Below are 15,801 nucleotides of genomic sequence, written 5' to 3'. Positions count from 1 at the left end.
AGAATGCAGTGCTGGGATGAGCGAGGAGGCAGGGAGCAGCAGCATCACCAGGCCAACCCGGGCGATGTACCCAGGCCATGTGCACAGGCAGCCTGCGTTTTCTGGGTCAGACCAGATCAGAGGCTCTAGTCTTAAATAGACTGGCTGAGTCATTAGGGACGAGAAAATAGGAAGCTTACTCCAGAACCCTACTGAAAAGCGTTTATATTTCAATAAAGGCATGGAAAAATTAATACCTTTCTCATTTGAAATAATGCTTGAGTGATTTACAACAAATTCTTTTGTCATATTTATAAATATTCTGTCTGTATCGTTTATGTTGTTATTGGGACTGTTTCAGCTCTACCCCATTATCTGGCACCAGGCTGCTGGACAAAGCATCTAGGGCAGGTCTGCTTATAGAACATGGTTTTAGCAAGACTTAGTTCTGTTTGTGCCACATCAATTAGATCCTGAGGCAAAAGGAAAAATATGTGTCCATGTGTACACTTAAAAAATATCCTCTCGTATTGTGAACTGAAGAACAAAAGTTAATACATGCATTATGGTCAAAAAGCATGACCAAATAAGCCCCATGTTCAGTCTGTTGGCGCCATGTCAACACTGAGAAGCCTACTTGGAGAGGGACACCGGGGCATGCGGACCGGGGCCTGTGGGCAGACTAGACACAACGGTTCCTGTCATACAATAGTGCTGGGTTGGTTGTGAAACGAACAGCTTATCTTTATTTACATTTTTAAACAAGGGGCAATGTTTTTCCTTTCCTGAAATTGATGCTGTTTAAAAATTAAACTTACTGGGATAACATTAGTTAATAACACATAAATTTCAGGTGTACAACTTTATATGTCATCTGTGCACTCTACTGTGTGCTCACCACCCAGAGTCTGGTATCTTTCCATCGCCTTGTGTTTGACCCCTAAAGTTTTGATATTTTGTCCATCATGAATTTATTTTGCATTAATTTTTTTGAAATCCTGCATGTAATCGGGGTCTGAGCTTGATTACTGAGCTTTTTGGCTCCCCTCAAATTTTGTCCCCTCACTCACTGTGCATGAAAACTGGCCCTGCTCAGTGCCACATGGTCCAAGTGCACAGAGGGCACATTGAAATTAGGTGGACAAAGGAAGAGAACAGGCAAGCCTGTGCAGGAATTCAGGGAAGGAGGATTCTAAGGAGTTGAGAAAAAAGTATCCCAGTGTAGATGAGAGATCTTAACAATTATTATAATGAAGTCTGAGGAAAAACACCAGGTCCATCAAATCCTGGACAAGTTGACTTTGAACTGGTGGCGAGGTCACTGCAAACAGAGGTCTAGATAGGATTGTGCATAACGATGCTTTATTGAAATTATGGGGTTGCCAAAAATTCAAAATTAGGAAAAGGGCTTTGGAGTAGAAGAGAATGATACTTGTAATGCAGCTTGTCCTTTTCAAGCAAAGTAGATGTCAATAATGAGAGCTAAAAGTTACCATTATAAGAATATTGTTACAACCTGCATGACATGTCAAATTGGATCTCTTTACCAGCCTGGGTTTTATAAGAGGAAGCAGAAAATGTTAGCAATGAGGAGAGAAAATGAGACTTCCCTGGGGAGGAATGAATTGAGAAATTCATTAATTTGTGTGTGAAGGCTGCAAACTTAAAAAGAAAACCAACAAAACAAGCCTACAAGCCAACAAGACTTCAGATGACTCTCATGAAAATAGAGTTTTACATCTTTTGTATATGATGAAGCATGAATTAAACTGCTCTGGATATGAGACTTTTAACATAGAATTAAATGTTAGAAATATTTTCTCAAAGTCATTTTCTCTCTCTTCTTTTCTTTTTCCCTTTCTTTCTTTCTTCTTCCTTCCCTCCCTCCCTCCCTCCCTCTCTCTCTTTCTCTCTCTCTTTCTCTCTTTCTTTCTCCCTTCCTTCCTTCCTTCCTTCCTTCCTTCCTTCCTTCCTTCCTTCCTTCCTTCCTTTCTTTCCTTTCTTATCCAGGAATGCAGGCACTCCTAGCTGACTCATGTCATGCCATAATGAATATTAAGGCAGTTAGGGCCTAGGTATTGCAATACCAATTTCCTGGTTTTTTTTTTTCTGTTTTAGTTATGCCTGACTTCCTCTTGGCCTAAGAAGAAAAAACCCATTTGAGGAAGGCGTTGAGTGAAAAGGCTCAATTGGGATAAATTACAGGCCCTTAGCAGGGCCTCCCGCAGGCTCTTCCCTTCCTGTCATCCTCCAGGAAGATGGGAGGGTCTTCTTTCTGAATGTCAGTCTGACTTAGAGTCTTGCATAGATATTCTCACTCTCATTTCCACAGGCAGTCATTAAAATACTCTGCCCCTTAGAGCAATGCAGGAATCCTGAGTAAGGTTTTCAAGAAACTTACCAAATTACAGGTACACAGGACAGGAGCAGTGTGGCTTTGTCCAACTTAAATGATAAATCTACTTTTTTCCTTTCCCTGAGCTAGTACATGCTCTTTCCTACCCCTGGTTCTTGATCAAATGTTAATCTCTTCAAGCAGGAAAGGCTTAAGTTGCAGCCCCAACTTTATTTTTAGGAAGCCCCTACATTTTCGGCATTGATGGTTTATCTTTTTTTTTTTTTTGCCAAGGACTTTCCACTGCTGTCTTATCCCCAAGGTTTCTATCCTCGTTCAGCTTCTCTTTTGTTGTCCTCCATATCCCATGATCAAAACAAATATTTCCCACAATTAAAAGGTCCTTTTAGCTATTTCAATTGCAGTCTTTCTATCTCACTTTCCTTCTTCTGGCCTTCCTCCTCCTCCTCTCCACTGTGAACTTCTCCCAGCTGTAGTGTTTCTTGCTGTGTTTCTTGAATATTGTGGAGCATCATGTCTAACTACCTCTACTTAAATTATACATACAAAAACATACTTTAAAAAAGTGGTGCACAAAATTTGCTTAGTACCCTTGAGTCACTCTGGCTTTCAAAGTTGAAGAAATTCATTGAAATATCATTCAGGAATATCACATATATATACAACTGAAAAACATGACCAAAATTATTGCAAATGCTCACAATAAGACCCAAATCAATGGCAAGTTGTCATCCTACAGAATGAAAATCTGGAAGGAGAATCTAAAGAGGTAATTTTAAAAAGAGTCTAAATATATGCTAATTCAACACAAACCAAAAAACAAATAGATGAATACAAATAGACATATTCATTTACCTTTCCACAAATTCTTTAACTTGTTCCATCTCTGTAAATGAAGTTTGGTAAGTTTTGTAAATGCTGACTTTGGATGATATTTAGTGAGCATTTTATTAAAATCCTGTGGATTAGCAGTTGTTTTCCCATTCCAGACAGCATGAAGCTAATACACAGGTTCTGGCAAGGATTTTGTTTAACCTGACAATACAGAATGCTGGCCAAATAGCAATGGAGAGTTATTTTTCTATCTCATTCATTGCCAAGCAAAAAAAATAGAAGTAAAAGAAACTGGAAATTCTCTTTATCATTTGGCTTACTCAATGGTAAAAAGATGTTAGATTCTCTCTGAGATTAATAGGATCTATTTAAGGATGAAGATCCCATTTTCATGACATTTACCTTTTCGAAGGTCAGATGGATGATGTGACTGGTCACTTTGAGCAGAAGTGCATGACAGTTACAGAAGTTTGTCCTGTTGCCTGTGTAGACTCCCCTTCTACAAACTGGCCACTGTGCACAATTTACAATCTACTGATGCCTCTGTAAATGCAGTTTCACCTTCTCAAAACTTAAAAACTAGGAAATTATTCATAAGAGTTTCTATTCATGTCTCCCAATTCTTTTATAAGTACTTTTGCTATTTCTACCTTAGGATTACTAAGATGTCACTTTCTTTGATTAAAATGCTGATCACATTGCAAAACTGCACTTTTCCACAAGACACAAGGTGACATTCCTTCCCCTTAGTCTCAGAGGTGACTTTGTCTGTCCTGGTTACTCTCTGGCCCTACACCGTTTGCACACCCATTGTCTCACACTGTAAAAATGCGAAAAAGCAAGACAGAAACAATTGCCTTTCTATAGAAGACTGTTCTGTGTGGTGTGGGCCCAGACAGGACCCACACTCATGGATAGGTTCTCCCATGGGGAATCAGGCCTGCAATGTACCTAGGCTGCTTTAAGACTTGCTTTTGCTAAAACTCGCTGACCCTGAATTGAGGCAACAAGTGCCTACTGTAACCTCCTAAAATCCATTTTAAACCTTTCAAGGATGAATGTAACCAGTTCAACCACTTTTCCTTTTGCATTTGCAAATATTCTTCTTCTGTGATGTGATTAGCAGCATGTCTCCTTTGTTTTCTGTAAAAGGTTACCACCTAAAGTGAAACTGTGTGTAGTAAATGAGGACAATCATGAAATCATGCAATGTGCCTAGAAAAAAAAATAAAGGCTTGTTAAGGTAAGGGCTGTGGCTTCTTCTCCCCTTGAGAGAAAAGCCATGCTGTCCCTTTTCCTCTGTAGGACTCAGTTGTCCTGGTGAATTTCTCATTACTCATCCACAATGTGGAGGACCCCATGAGCTGGGGTCTGCATCACCTTCCCACCCAGATTCTGTGGGTCAAGATAAAAGTACACAAGGCAGAAATCCTTATAGCTCTGAATACATCCTGTCCTAGTCACTTGATAAGTGACAAACAGTGGGTGTGAGTGACTAGAATGGGTCAGATGTCACTTTGATCATTTAGCTTATGTTATTCTTGTGCTTCTCTTCTAATGGATGTCTTCGGGTTATTTTGTCTCTAGTTTTATTCCATTTCCTGTCCCTTCTTCTACCATGGGCTTGTTCCAATTCCACAAACACTGACTACCTATATTACTAATGACAGACACACCTGTGACACTGTGATTAGGGGTATTCCATTAGGCAACCTTGCTTCTCTTTGTACAACAGAAATTGTATTAAGACCTGATTCTGCCTGTTCTAGTCCTGGCCTTGCGTTTATTTCTGCTGACTCAATGTATAAAGCACCCTCTTTTTAAAAAAGATTTTATTTATTTATTTATCTTTAGAGGGGAAAGGAGAGAGGGAGGGAAATATCAATGTATGGTTGCCTCTTGTGCATCCCCTGCCAGGAACCGGCCTGCAACCCAGGCATGTGCCCTGACTGGGAATCGAACCATGATACTCTGGTTCGCAGGCCCGCGCTCAATCCACTGAGCTACACCAACCAGGGCAGCACCCTCTTTTTTTTCACCTACTATGCTGAGCCCATTCAACACATACTATGATGGTTCAGTTTATGTGTAAAAGTTGGCTGAGCCACAGCACCCAGGTACTTCATCAAACATTATTCTAGATGTTTCTGTGAAGGTATTTTAAAGATGAGATTAACATTTAAATCAGCAGACTGTGTAAAGCAGATTACCCTGTATAATGTGGATATGATCCATCAATCAACTGAAGTTCTTAATTAAAAAAAAAAAAGCAACAACAAAAAAAATGCCTTTCCCAGAGGACATAGAAATTCTGGTGGCAAACTTCTCCCCGAGTCTCTAGCTTGCTGTCCCACCCTGCACATTTGGGACTTTCCAGATTCCACATTTGCATGAACCAGTTCATGAAAAACCAGCCCCGTCTCTCTATACACACACTCTCACAAATACACGCACACCCACATTGGTTCTGTTTTCTAGAGAATCCTATTACATATACTAATGGATGGAACATTTACATATTGCAATAGGATTTACAATCCTATTACATATACTAATGGAACATTTAACTTACCTTATATAAAATTCAACTCACCTCTATGTAAAGTTCCAACCATTTAAGTGGGGCCTTATAAAGTGCATACTTAAAAGTCCCTATTCTCTGACTTGTACTGATTTTTTCAAAGGAAGAGAGAGGAGAAATGGAGGGAGGGAGGGCATGAGGGAGGGTTCTGAATCTCACTCCCTCTCTGCCTCTTTGCTCAAGAAACTTGTTCTACCAGGATGGTCACTTCCCTTCTCTTCAGCCAAGTCTGGAGCACCCATGGGGCCCACTTGACTCTCCATGAATTTCTTCTTGGTGCTTCTGCTTCTCATTGATTTTCCTCTCCTCTGACCCAAAAAGTTAGATACATGGGTTTAGTCTACATAAAAAATTTAAAATAGTCTTTATATTTTATAGATAAATCTACATTGTTCCTATTTCACTGTGTAGTTCTTGAATAATGAAAATAGATGGAAAGTGCACTGTGTTCAAGTGTGAACTTTGTTTTCTTTTCTCAGAACCAACCTCTTGCTTGTTGAACAATGCTAAAGTTGTGGCATTTATCATAATTAAGAGGTCTCCAACAGGAATTTTAGTTTGTCCCTAAATCTAGGTCTTGGAAACATCCCAGACATATGCAATGGTGCATTTGTATCCTCAAGATGGGATTGCATTTTTAGTGGCAATATATTTCCTCCCATATTTCCCCCATGCACTGTTGCCTTAAGCTTTCTTCCCTTTCTCTTATGTTTTTTCCCACAAATACTTTCTCAATTTTTCACATGTAATTACTGAGTGATATGTTTTTAAGTTAAGATTTTTGTTAAAATTGTTATAATGGCTTGTTTTCGAGGTGCATTTATGGATTTATTCATGCAGAGACCTGCTTGTCATTAGAGCTGTTTTCCACAAAGGTGTGATCCAGGGACTAGAGCTCAGCAGGTTAATGCTAATTGCTTCAGTTCCACCAAGTACGGAAGGAAGCAGAACTGAGACAGTGGCATCCAGACCACGGCTGAGGACCACAGCGCTCCGTGTGGAGCACACTTCTTGTGAGCCAAGGGCTGCCATGTGCTGGTTTTCTGGTGCTTCTGAGGCACTGGCATTTCAGCTGTAGGGAGTAAGGTGCAAATACAACTCCTGCAGTCTGTTAGCGGCTACTCAAGAAATAGAAGGGATAGAATGCAGAAGCTAAACCAAGTAGAAAATAGGCTAGATGCCCAAAACCTGAAATTAAAAACCCAAACCAAACAAAAACTACTGGTTATTGGAATGGAACCTCTCAATTGAAATGTATAGGAGGGCCAAGTGCTCGTAAGTGCTGCTAGCTCTATAGATTTAAAGTAATCTTGGAAATAAAGCAGGTCATAAAGAGAAGTACTGAGTCCTTATGAATCATTGTATTTTCCTATTTATGTGGCACAGTTTCCTATATTTATCGACCTGTCCTCTTCTCTGTAAAATACTGAACGGATCAATAAAAAGCATTCCTAATAATGGACACCTAACCTTCCTAGTTAGGAAATGTGAGCCAACAAAAATGGATGGAACTATTAAAAGTGATCATGTCAAGGACCGAGAACCAGAGAAGGCTGGCATTTCCTCGGATGTGCTTAGTAGTCTCGTGGTCAAAAAGTGGTAATGGAAAAGCAATGTTCAGACATCTGAGGGGCAGGGCCAGAACCAGTTCACTGGCCAGGTGCCGGCACTGCAGACGCAGGTATTACCACTTCCCACTAACGAGCCTGTAACAGATACTGCTCGTTAATCAGGCCAGAATGTCTTGATGAACCCAATCATGGCCTCAGGATTCTTCATAGTGTAATGGTTTCACTTCTTACATACTACTCAAATAAATTCACCTCTGTCCAACTCTCTTTCCATCACCCAAGTACAAGCTGTCACCATTTCTAGCCTAGGATTGCTGTTCAGACTCCTCTAACTGATTACCTGTATTTGCCTACCTCTAGCTAACTCTCCACAATGCAGTCAGAAGATCTATTTCAACTCAAATTTGATGTGTCATTCCTTTGCTGAAAGCTTTAATGATTTTTAACAGGGCTTATAGAGCTCTATGTTTCTAGTGCTTCATTGTTTTCTACTTCTCTCTACTTCCTACTCTCTACTCTCTTCTTGTTCTAGCTGCACGGACCTCCTTCACTTTCCTTCACTATGCCAACTTCAGCCACTCCCCTCTGCCCCAAACATTCTTTACCATCCCTCCCTAGTTTTAACTTTTGCTTTCCTCATAGGACTGATAACAAAGAATATGTGTTATTTTTTTGTAACTTGTATGCTATGTATACTCTGTATTAGCAAAATTTTATAATAAACTGTATGTAAGTATATTCCACTATTTTTTTGAGATGGGTTGTTAAACATTGACCCACTGATAAGCTCCAGCCATCACGGGGCTAATTGTCTGTCTTGGTTTCTTTCCTCTGCTTGTTTCAGTGCCCCATAGCTTTACTGAGTTCCCTGGGTTCACCTCTGAAACAAACTCCTTGTGATCAAGTCCTAGTTTCAGGGGCTGTTTGGGAGAAGACTCAAACCATGATGGTCATAAAGTGCATCTGCTTTGTCCATAATTTTATCCCCAGTACCTAATAAGCACAACATAAACAATTGTTGAATGAACAAATGAATGAGCACAGCATCCCAGAGATCCACTACTACATAAGCGAACCTGTTGAAATCTCTTTTACTCTGGTTTACAGGCACATTAACAGTTTGCTTGGATCCGTGGCCTCCCGTGCCCCTGGAATTCACCTATGACAGACCAATCTCCCCTAAAGACGTTCAGAGAAATGATGTGGAGCCCTTGGGGAAATCGATGTGCACTAGTACCACAGGAGGTAAAAGCAGAGAATGAACTCATGTGATGTGGAAGGAGGAAAAGGAGAGCCCCCTTGAGAAAGGAGGGAAAAAGGAGAACTAGTGACACTAAGGTGAGATGCCGTTGCCAATGATTACCGAAAACTGCCTGGTACATAGTGCCGTCTAAATATGTGTGAGTGTGTTCATGTAAAGATGTGAGCATGGGAGGAAGGGAAAGGTACCATTTCTAATGACAGCTGCTTCTCTCTGCTTTTGCTTTTGCAGACGTGGCAGAATTTGTCTTAGAAACACATGATCACTGTTCAGTAAAATGTTGGAAGGAGATTAAACAGACCATTACCCTCCATGCAAAATTGGATCATACCTTAAAGAGGAAATGGGGGAGAGCCTGGAGAAAGGGGGGGTCGTTGAGGAGTTTGGAGAGACTGAGGGTTTCACAGCAGGTGCAACAGGGAGAGGGGGGAATATCAGGTGAATGGGAGCAGAAAGTTAGAACACAAATTGTCTGGGGAATTGGCAAACCGTGGGGCAGGGCATCGAATTTCCCAGACTTAGAGTTTGAAGGACATTACTATCTCCTTTGACATCTGTGAAACCTAGAATTTCCAAATTTGAGAGCTACAAGGACTTCAATTCATCTTCTTCTGAGCAACATAAGGATTGCATCTAGGGATGGAGTGGAATTGAGAGTCTTTGCTGAATGGTCATCCCTTCTGCCTTTAGACGACATTTTCCTCATGGACCTCTCTGAGTGATTTTTATGAACATCATATTCTCATTAGAAAACTTAGTGTTTAGTCCTCAATTTTGAAGTACAAGTGGGAAAAGGCAAAACTATTGACAATAGTGGCTTAAAATTCAGCTGAATTTTTCTCATAACTCTCTATAAGTCTTAATATCGTCCTTTCCTCCTGAAATGGAGCAGTTTAAACAATAACTTTGTCAGGACTTTTTTTTTTTTTGGCTAGGAGAGTGACTTATTGCATATTTCTTTTACTTCATGCCCACGTGTTAATCAGTGTGGTAGTTAATATGTCACGTGCAGTAGAGCTGGCTACAGTTCTTCATGTTGACAAAAGTATTTACTGGTGCGGAATATCACCTTACACGTGAGGCTATCTCTGTAGCTGCGTGAGGAGTGATGCGGGGAGCATTTCCTCCAGGAGTTTACAGTCCAAAACCAAAAACAGTGATGGGCCCCGTAAAGTTGGCAGCAGTGACAAGTAGTTAGAAAACCCCAAGCACGTGCCAGACATTGTGCTCAGTGCCCTGAGGAATAAATGTTCTTTCACTTCAGGAATTCAGTCTTGAATGGATCTCAGACACACATACTAACAATTTCAATGCTGAGTGGTAAATGTTGGATGGAGGTTTGTATATCTTTTTGTTATAGTCAGGGAAGAGGTGTAATTATGTCTTTTCAGGCAGCAGATGGGGAAAGCTTCAGAAAGAAGGTGGCCTGGGAGCTGAAATGTAAGGTGTGAGTAGGAGGTCATTAGGCTAGAAGAATGGAAAAATATTATAGGCATGAGAGAAATAATTTGTGCAAAGGCACAAAAGGGTGAATATATGGATGACACATTTTGGTGTGTGGTATGGCCAGAATAGATAGCTGACTGCTGTTTCTGGACCATTAAATTGGCTCTGTCTGAGCTTTTTAGTAGGTAGAGCAAAAATGGAAATAATCAAATTATTCCCATTAACTCTGACTTTCGTGGAGTTGTTATCATTACAAATTCACTCATTCACTCCTTCGATTCATTCAACGTATATTAACTGCCTATCTAGTATGTGCCAAGCATCTGCCTGGATACTGATGATGTGGCAGTGAATAGGGACTAAGTCCTTCATCTCAGGCAGCATTAGCAGCTGGGCTCTCTACCAAGTTCATTCAATTTAGCTCATCTTACTGATTCCTTTTGGTGGAGTCAAAGGCTTAGGTGAGGGTAAAAAAAGCCAGCAACATGTGGTGATTTAACATAGTACCTTAGATGAAAGATGTGATGGCTAATTTTATGTATCAACTTGGCTGGGTCATGGGGTGCCCAGATATTTGCTTAAATAGTCTTCGCATGTCTGTCGGGGTGTTTCTGGATGAGATTAATGTCTGAATGTGTAGACTGAGTAAAGTAGATTTCCCTCCTCTGTGTGGATGGTCCTCATCTATTCTGTTGGAGGCCTGAATAGGACAAAAAAGGCAGAGTAATGGAGAATTCAGTCTCTTTGTCTTACTGGAAATCTTTGTCTGACTTCGTCTTTCAGCTGGGACTTGATCTTCTCCTGCCTTTGGACTAGAACTTGGACTGAATTTGGAAGGACAAAATTGGTTCTCCTGAGTCTCCAGCTTGCTGACTGAAGATCTTAGGAGGCCTCAGCCTCCCTAACCATGTGAGACAATTCCCTATCTTAAATCTCTTTATATATGTATAAAATCTGTGGGTCCTGATTTTCTGGGGAACCCAGACTAACGTAGGGGAACAAAAGACAAAACAATGTTGGACAACAGAATAGTTCTGCCAAGGTTTCCTTCTTCTCCATTTAAAATACTACAATTCATTAAGGCTGACATCTTAAATGGGATGTTTAGCAAGTGAAAAAGTCTGTAACTTGGGAGGAAGAACACTAAAGAGCTTCTCTTTTGATAGATCAGATGATCATCTAATGAACAACAACAAAAAAATGTACTGCTGTCTACACACACTTAAACCGAACCAAACTGAACTAAAACAAAACAAAACAAAAAATTTCTATCCTAATGATTTCATACGGTTTTTGAACAAATTGGATGCATGCTACATGGAGGACAGATTATTGGGTTCCTCCTCTATGTTTATGATTCTCATTTATATGAAATAGGAGTAATCTTAGTAGATAACTGGCTCTGAGAGGAAGAATGGCTTGGGACAAGCTGCCCTAAAATATTAGCAATAGAAGACCTCAGAATTCTGTACAAGGTACCAATTCATTTAGTGTTCTAGAGGCATATTTTACAAGTACTTTTTCTCAGAGGATTAACTACTACATTAAACTGCTTAAGCTCAGAGATTTCTGTGAATACTTTCCTGAGATCTTAATGGCTTGGTGGGTGTTTGGTGACAGTAACCTTAAACATTTTCCAGGCTAAAATTATCTCAGCGATTCCATGGAGCAGAATGCTGGAGTCCTATCTGTCCTCTCCCTGTGCATTGGAGAGATCCAGGCTGTGTTTATATGGGAGGGAAGCTCAATCTTGTGTAGAGTGCTCTCCCTTCTCCCATTTCCATGTATATAAATGGAAGGTCTTTTTATCGAAAATTTTTTCCTAGTTAGGGTCTTCATTTTTCACTAAAATATCTCATTTCTATCCCCAGCTGGGCTGATTATGAAAGAGTATGAATCTGCCTTTTATTGGCAACAGAGTATTTGCACACCAGGCTCATGTCAGCAAATATAGTACTTCGTGGTCAATAGTAATCAAAAACTCAATTATAAGATACAATATTTATTTATAGAGCATTGACTGGAGGTTATGCAGCACATTCACTTTTCTAGATACTCTGAAATCCATCCTTGGATTGGGTGGACGGCCAAAACGTAGACCCTCAGAGAACTGCTCTAAACTGGGCTCTGGCGTCATTATGCATTCATTTCCAGTGAGTGCCTTAAAGGACACACCTGGCACTGATTTTATACAGTAGGGAGGTTGATGCAGGCAGGGTATGTTTCACCATAGCCCAGACTCTCCTCCATATGAGGACTCGTAGGAGAAATTCTTTCTCTTAAGCAGTTACCCTGTTGAAAGCACGCAGATTCTAAATTTACATGACTCCTATTTTCCTCCCTGCATAGTCTGCTAAGAAGCTCAAAGTCAAATTCATGAACCACCTAAAGCAAATTTAAAGAGCATTATGATTATTTTTTACACAAGTTTCCCCACAGAGCTATCTGATTTTAAAAAAGACATATCAAGATGAAACATAACATAACATTAGCCATTTTAAAGTCACCTATTCAGTCATTATACATTAGTTAAATTCACAGTGTTGTACAGGTACCATCTATCTATATGTAGCTCTAAAACTTTTTCATTACCCTAAGTCGCCTAACTTATTTTTGTTCTTTTTTCTTCCATTTTTTCAAGTATTTAAAATAATTTTTCTTTTCTGCCCTGGCTGGTGTGGCTCAGTGGATTGAGCACTGGCCTATGGATTGAGCACTGGCCTGTGAACCAAAGGGTTGCTGGTTCCATTCCTGGTCAGGGCACGTGCCTGGGTTGTGGGCCAGGTCCCTAGTTGAGGGCATGTGTGAGAGGAAACCAGTCAATATATCCCACACATCGATGTTTCTCTCTCTCTCTCTCTCTCTCTTCCCATCTCTCTAAAAATGAATAAATAAAATTATAAAAATATTTTTTTTCTTTTATCGATTCTAGAGAGAGGGAAAGGTGGGGCAAAGAGAGGCAGAGAAATATCAGTGTGGGAGAGGAACATCAATTGGTTTGCCTCTTGCATGTACCCTGACCAGGGATCGAACCTTCAACCCAGGCATGTGTCCTGACCAGGAATCAAACCTGAGAGTTTTTGGTTTGCAGAATGATGAGTCACACTGAGTCACACCAGCCAGGGCTGTTTTCTTTGAATTCTTAAAAATTAAAAGATCTTATTGTATTTTATGCATGTGTGTAAATCATCACAATTTTTATTTTGGAATGAGGTAGGATTTTAATAAACAAATTATTTAAAAAAAAACTAGTGACAAGCCCCAGGGCAGGAGACTGAGGAGGAGCAGTCAGGGAATGGGAGAACCAAGAAGAAGTCATATTGTGAGAACCAGATTGAAGAAATTTCAAGAAGGGAGTGGTTAACAAGAGCTACACACCAGAAAGGCCAAGTAAAATACAGATGGAAATGAGGTTGTTAAACTGATTAATTAGGAAGCCATTTGTGAAAATTGGGTCCCTGTAACCTGTGATTAGAAGAGAAACCTTGTGGTGATTAGGAGGTAAGATGGTAAAGACCCACAAGGCTAAGCTATTAAAAAAAAAGACGGCATAATGAAATAGAGAAAGAAGAGGCTGGGTTTGAGGGCAAAGCAAGTTTGAGGGAATATATACTTTTTAATGATGTAGCTACTTAAGTGAAACACAGTGTAACAGGTGGAGGAAACGTGAATGGTGGTCCTGGTTTGCAAACAGCTATAGTGTGGCCTTGATAAAGCACTTCATGTCTAGGCCTTGTTTTCTTATCTGTGAAATACCCTTGACTGGATTATATCTATGGTATATTCACGAAAGGAAGGAATGTACAAACAAAAACAGTGTATAGAACAGTGTAGCAATTTCGAAAATATAATAATACTTTCATCATAGTTATGCTATTATTTTTACTAATCTGCCTGAAACACTGATCTTATAATAATGTTTTACGATATATCATTATGATATCCAGTGAGTATTGAATATCAATCATTTCACCAAAAGATTAGTTTTGTTTTAGCCAACTAACTTTTATGATTTAAAAGTCAAAATAATGATTGATGTAGACTGTGATTGATTATAAGGGACCAAAATTTCTTTGACACCTCTCCCAGCAAGAGGTAAATTCTCTGTTCCCTCCTCCTGAATCCCAGGTGGGCTCCGCGGCTGCCTGGCCACTAGAAAGTGAGGAAGTGGCCCTGTTTCTTGGCCCTTCCGCTGCCTGTCTTGGGGAGTCCTGACTCTCTGCATCCAGCCGTTGTGCCCTGAGGAAGCCCTTGGAGAGGCCTATGTAGTGCAGAAATACACCCCAGCTAACAGCTCTGGTTGAGCACTGATTTGTCTGCCACAGAAGTGGACTGTCTTGGAAAAAGATCTTTAACACCAGCTGAGATACTCCGGCTTACCTCACGTGGGGCAGAGAAGAGCTGTCCCCATGGATCCTTGCCCAATTTCCTGACTTATGGAAAAAATAAATTATTGTTGTTTTAAGCCACTAACTTTAGGGTTGGTTTGTAATAAATGTTGGTTAACATTTATTCACTGGTAATCATGTAAGCCAAATATAATCGTTATAAGTGGCTCTGCTAACATGCCTTATATGTATTTGCGAAAAACCTAGTATTCCATAAAATTGCATACTAATTGTGCACAGAGTTTATGAGGAAAATAGGATTGAGATGGGCCACTCGAAACGTGTAGAATTTTAAAGGAAGAACCCTAAGTAAAACAGTAACAATTCTATTAAAAACATCAGCCATAAAAAGTCTCCACTGGCACTTGCACTTAGAATCCCAATGTATCCTCGTCTACCTTGTATCCTGGGGTTCGTGTTTCCTTAAAGATGTTTTTACTAATGGTTTCACTAGACAGCCATAGTGGGTGGAAGGCAAAGGAGTTCTTAAAGCCACTAAATCAGCTACTTTTTGCACTAAATAGACTCTTTTCAGAATTTTAAGTAATTTTTTGTAAGGTCTTCCTATATTACTGAAGATTTCTCTTTAATTGTGAGACCGTTTGACCTCATTGTCTCAAAAATAAACATGTTTAGAAATTCGAAAGTAAACCAGGAGGACTTCAATGTTCACTGACACCCTTATCGATCAATTATACATGATCTAATTAATACTAACGAGACACATGTGGCAGCACACACAGTCTCAGTGAGTGGTCAGGCTGTAGGTGGCAAATGGAAACACATCAACTGACTGTAAAGGCCTAATCCTCTGTTGCCATGGTCCCTTGTTGTGGACTGGGCCTTACGACCTCCTTGTCCTGGTGGGCTCTCAGCTTGGAAGCCCAGTAGAGATGGATGGGCAGCACTTGGAGCTCCTTCGGTTGGAGCTTCTTTCTCAGGTCCACCGCTCTCTGTGATCCTGGGGACCAGAGCTGAGGGAAGGACACCGAGGGTGTCCTCCTCTTCAGAAGAGAGTGGTTCAAGGGACTGCTTTTTGTTGGCAACACTGGTGTGAGAAAACCTTTTCCCAGGTCAAGGAGGACTTCATCACTGGTCTTTGAGGAATGTCATAAGTTGTTTCCTCAGAGAGGATGTTGTTATCTAGCATAGACTTTGAGGGAAGAAAAAACTCACCAGGTAGACTGTGTCCTTCTCTGCCCAGGGCACCAAGCCCGGGTTGACCAAGAGGTAGTTCTGGACTCAAAGTAGCATCCTGAAAAATGAACACGAAAGATAGATGTTGAGAAGCATCATTTTTCTGTGTATGAGAAGGGCTGTAGTCTATACCTTTCTTTTCTTTTAAGTTTAAACATATCATTTTAGTTGATTTGAATCTACTATGG

At 40.3% G+C, this 15,801-nt stretch overlaps 1 protein-coding gene across 2 annotated transcripts in view; it reads right to left on the bottom strand.

Annotated features, from left to right (window-relative positions):
* The window catches only part of IMPG1 (interphotoreceptor matrix proteoglycan 1), a 118,558-nt gene that overhangs the window by 50,124 nt on the left and 52,633 nt on the right, over positions 1-15,801 (bottom strand). For both annotated transcript variants that reach the window (XM_037034326.1, XM_037034327.1), the window contains exon 12: positions 15,593-15,671. In XM_037034326.1, the coding sequence (XP_036890221.1) occupies positions 15,593-15,671 (79 nt within the window). The remainder of the gene's footprint in view (positions 1-15,592; positions 15,672-15,801) is intronic.

This window comes from Sturnira hondurensis, unplaced genomic scaffold (assembly GCF_014824575.4).
Source record: "Sturnira hondurensis isolate 20B ecotype Veracruz unplaced genomic scaffold, ASM1482457v3 Scaffold0022136, whole genome shotgun sequence".
Lineage (NCBI taxonomy): Eukaryota > Metazoa > Chordata > Mammalia > Chiroptera > Phyllostomidae > Sturnira > Sturnira hondurensis.
This window is presented reverse-complemented; position numbering and strand designations above follow the sequence as displayed.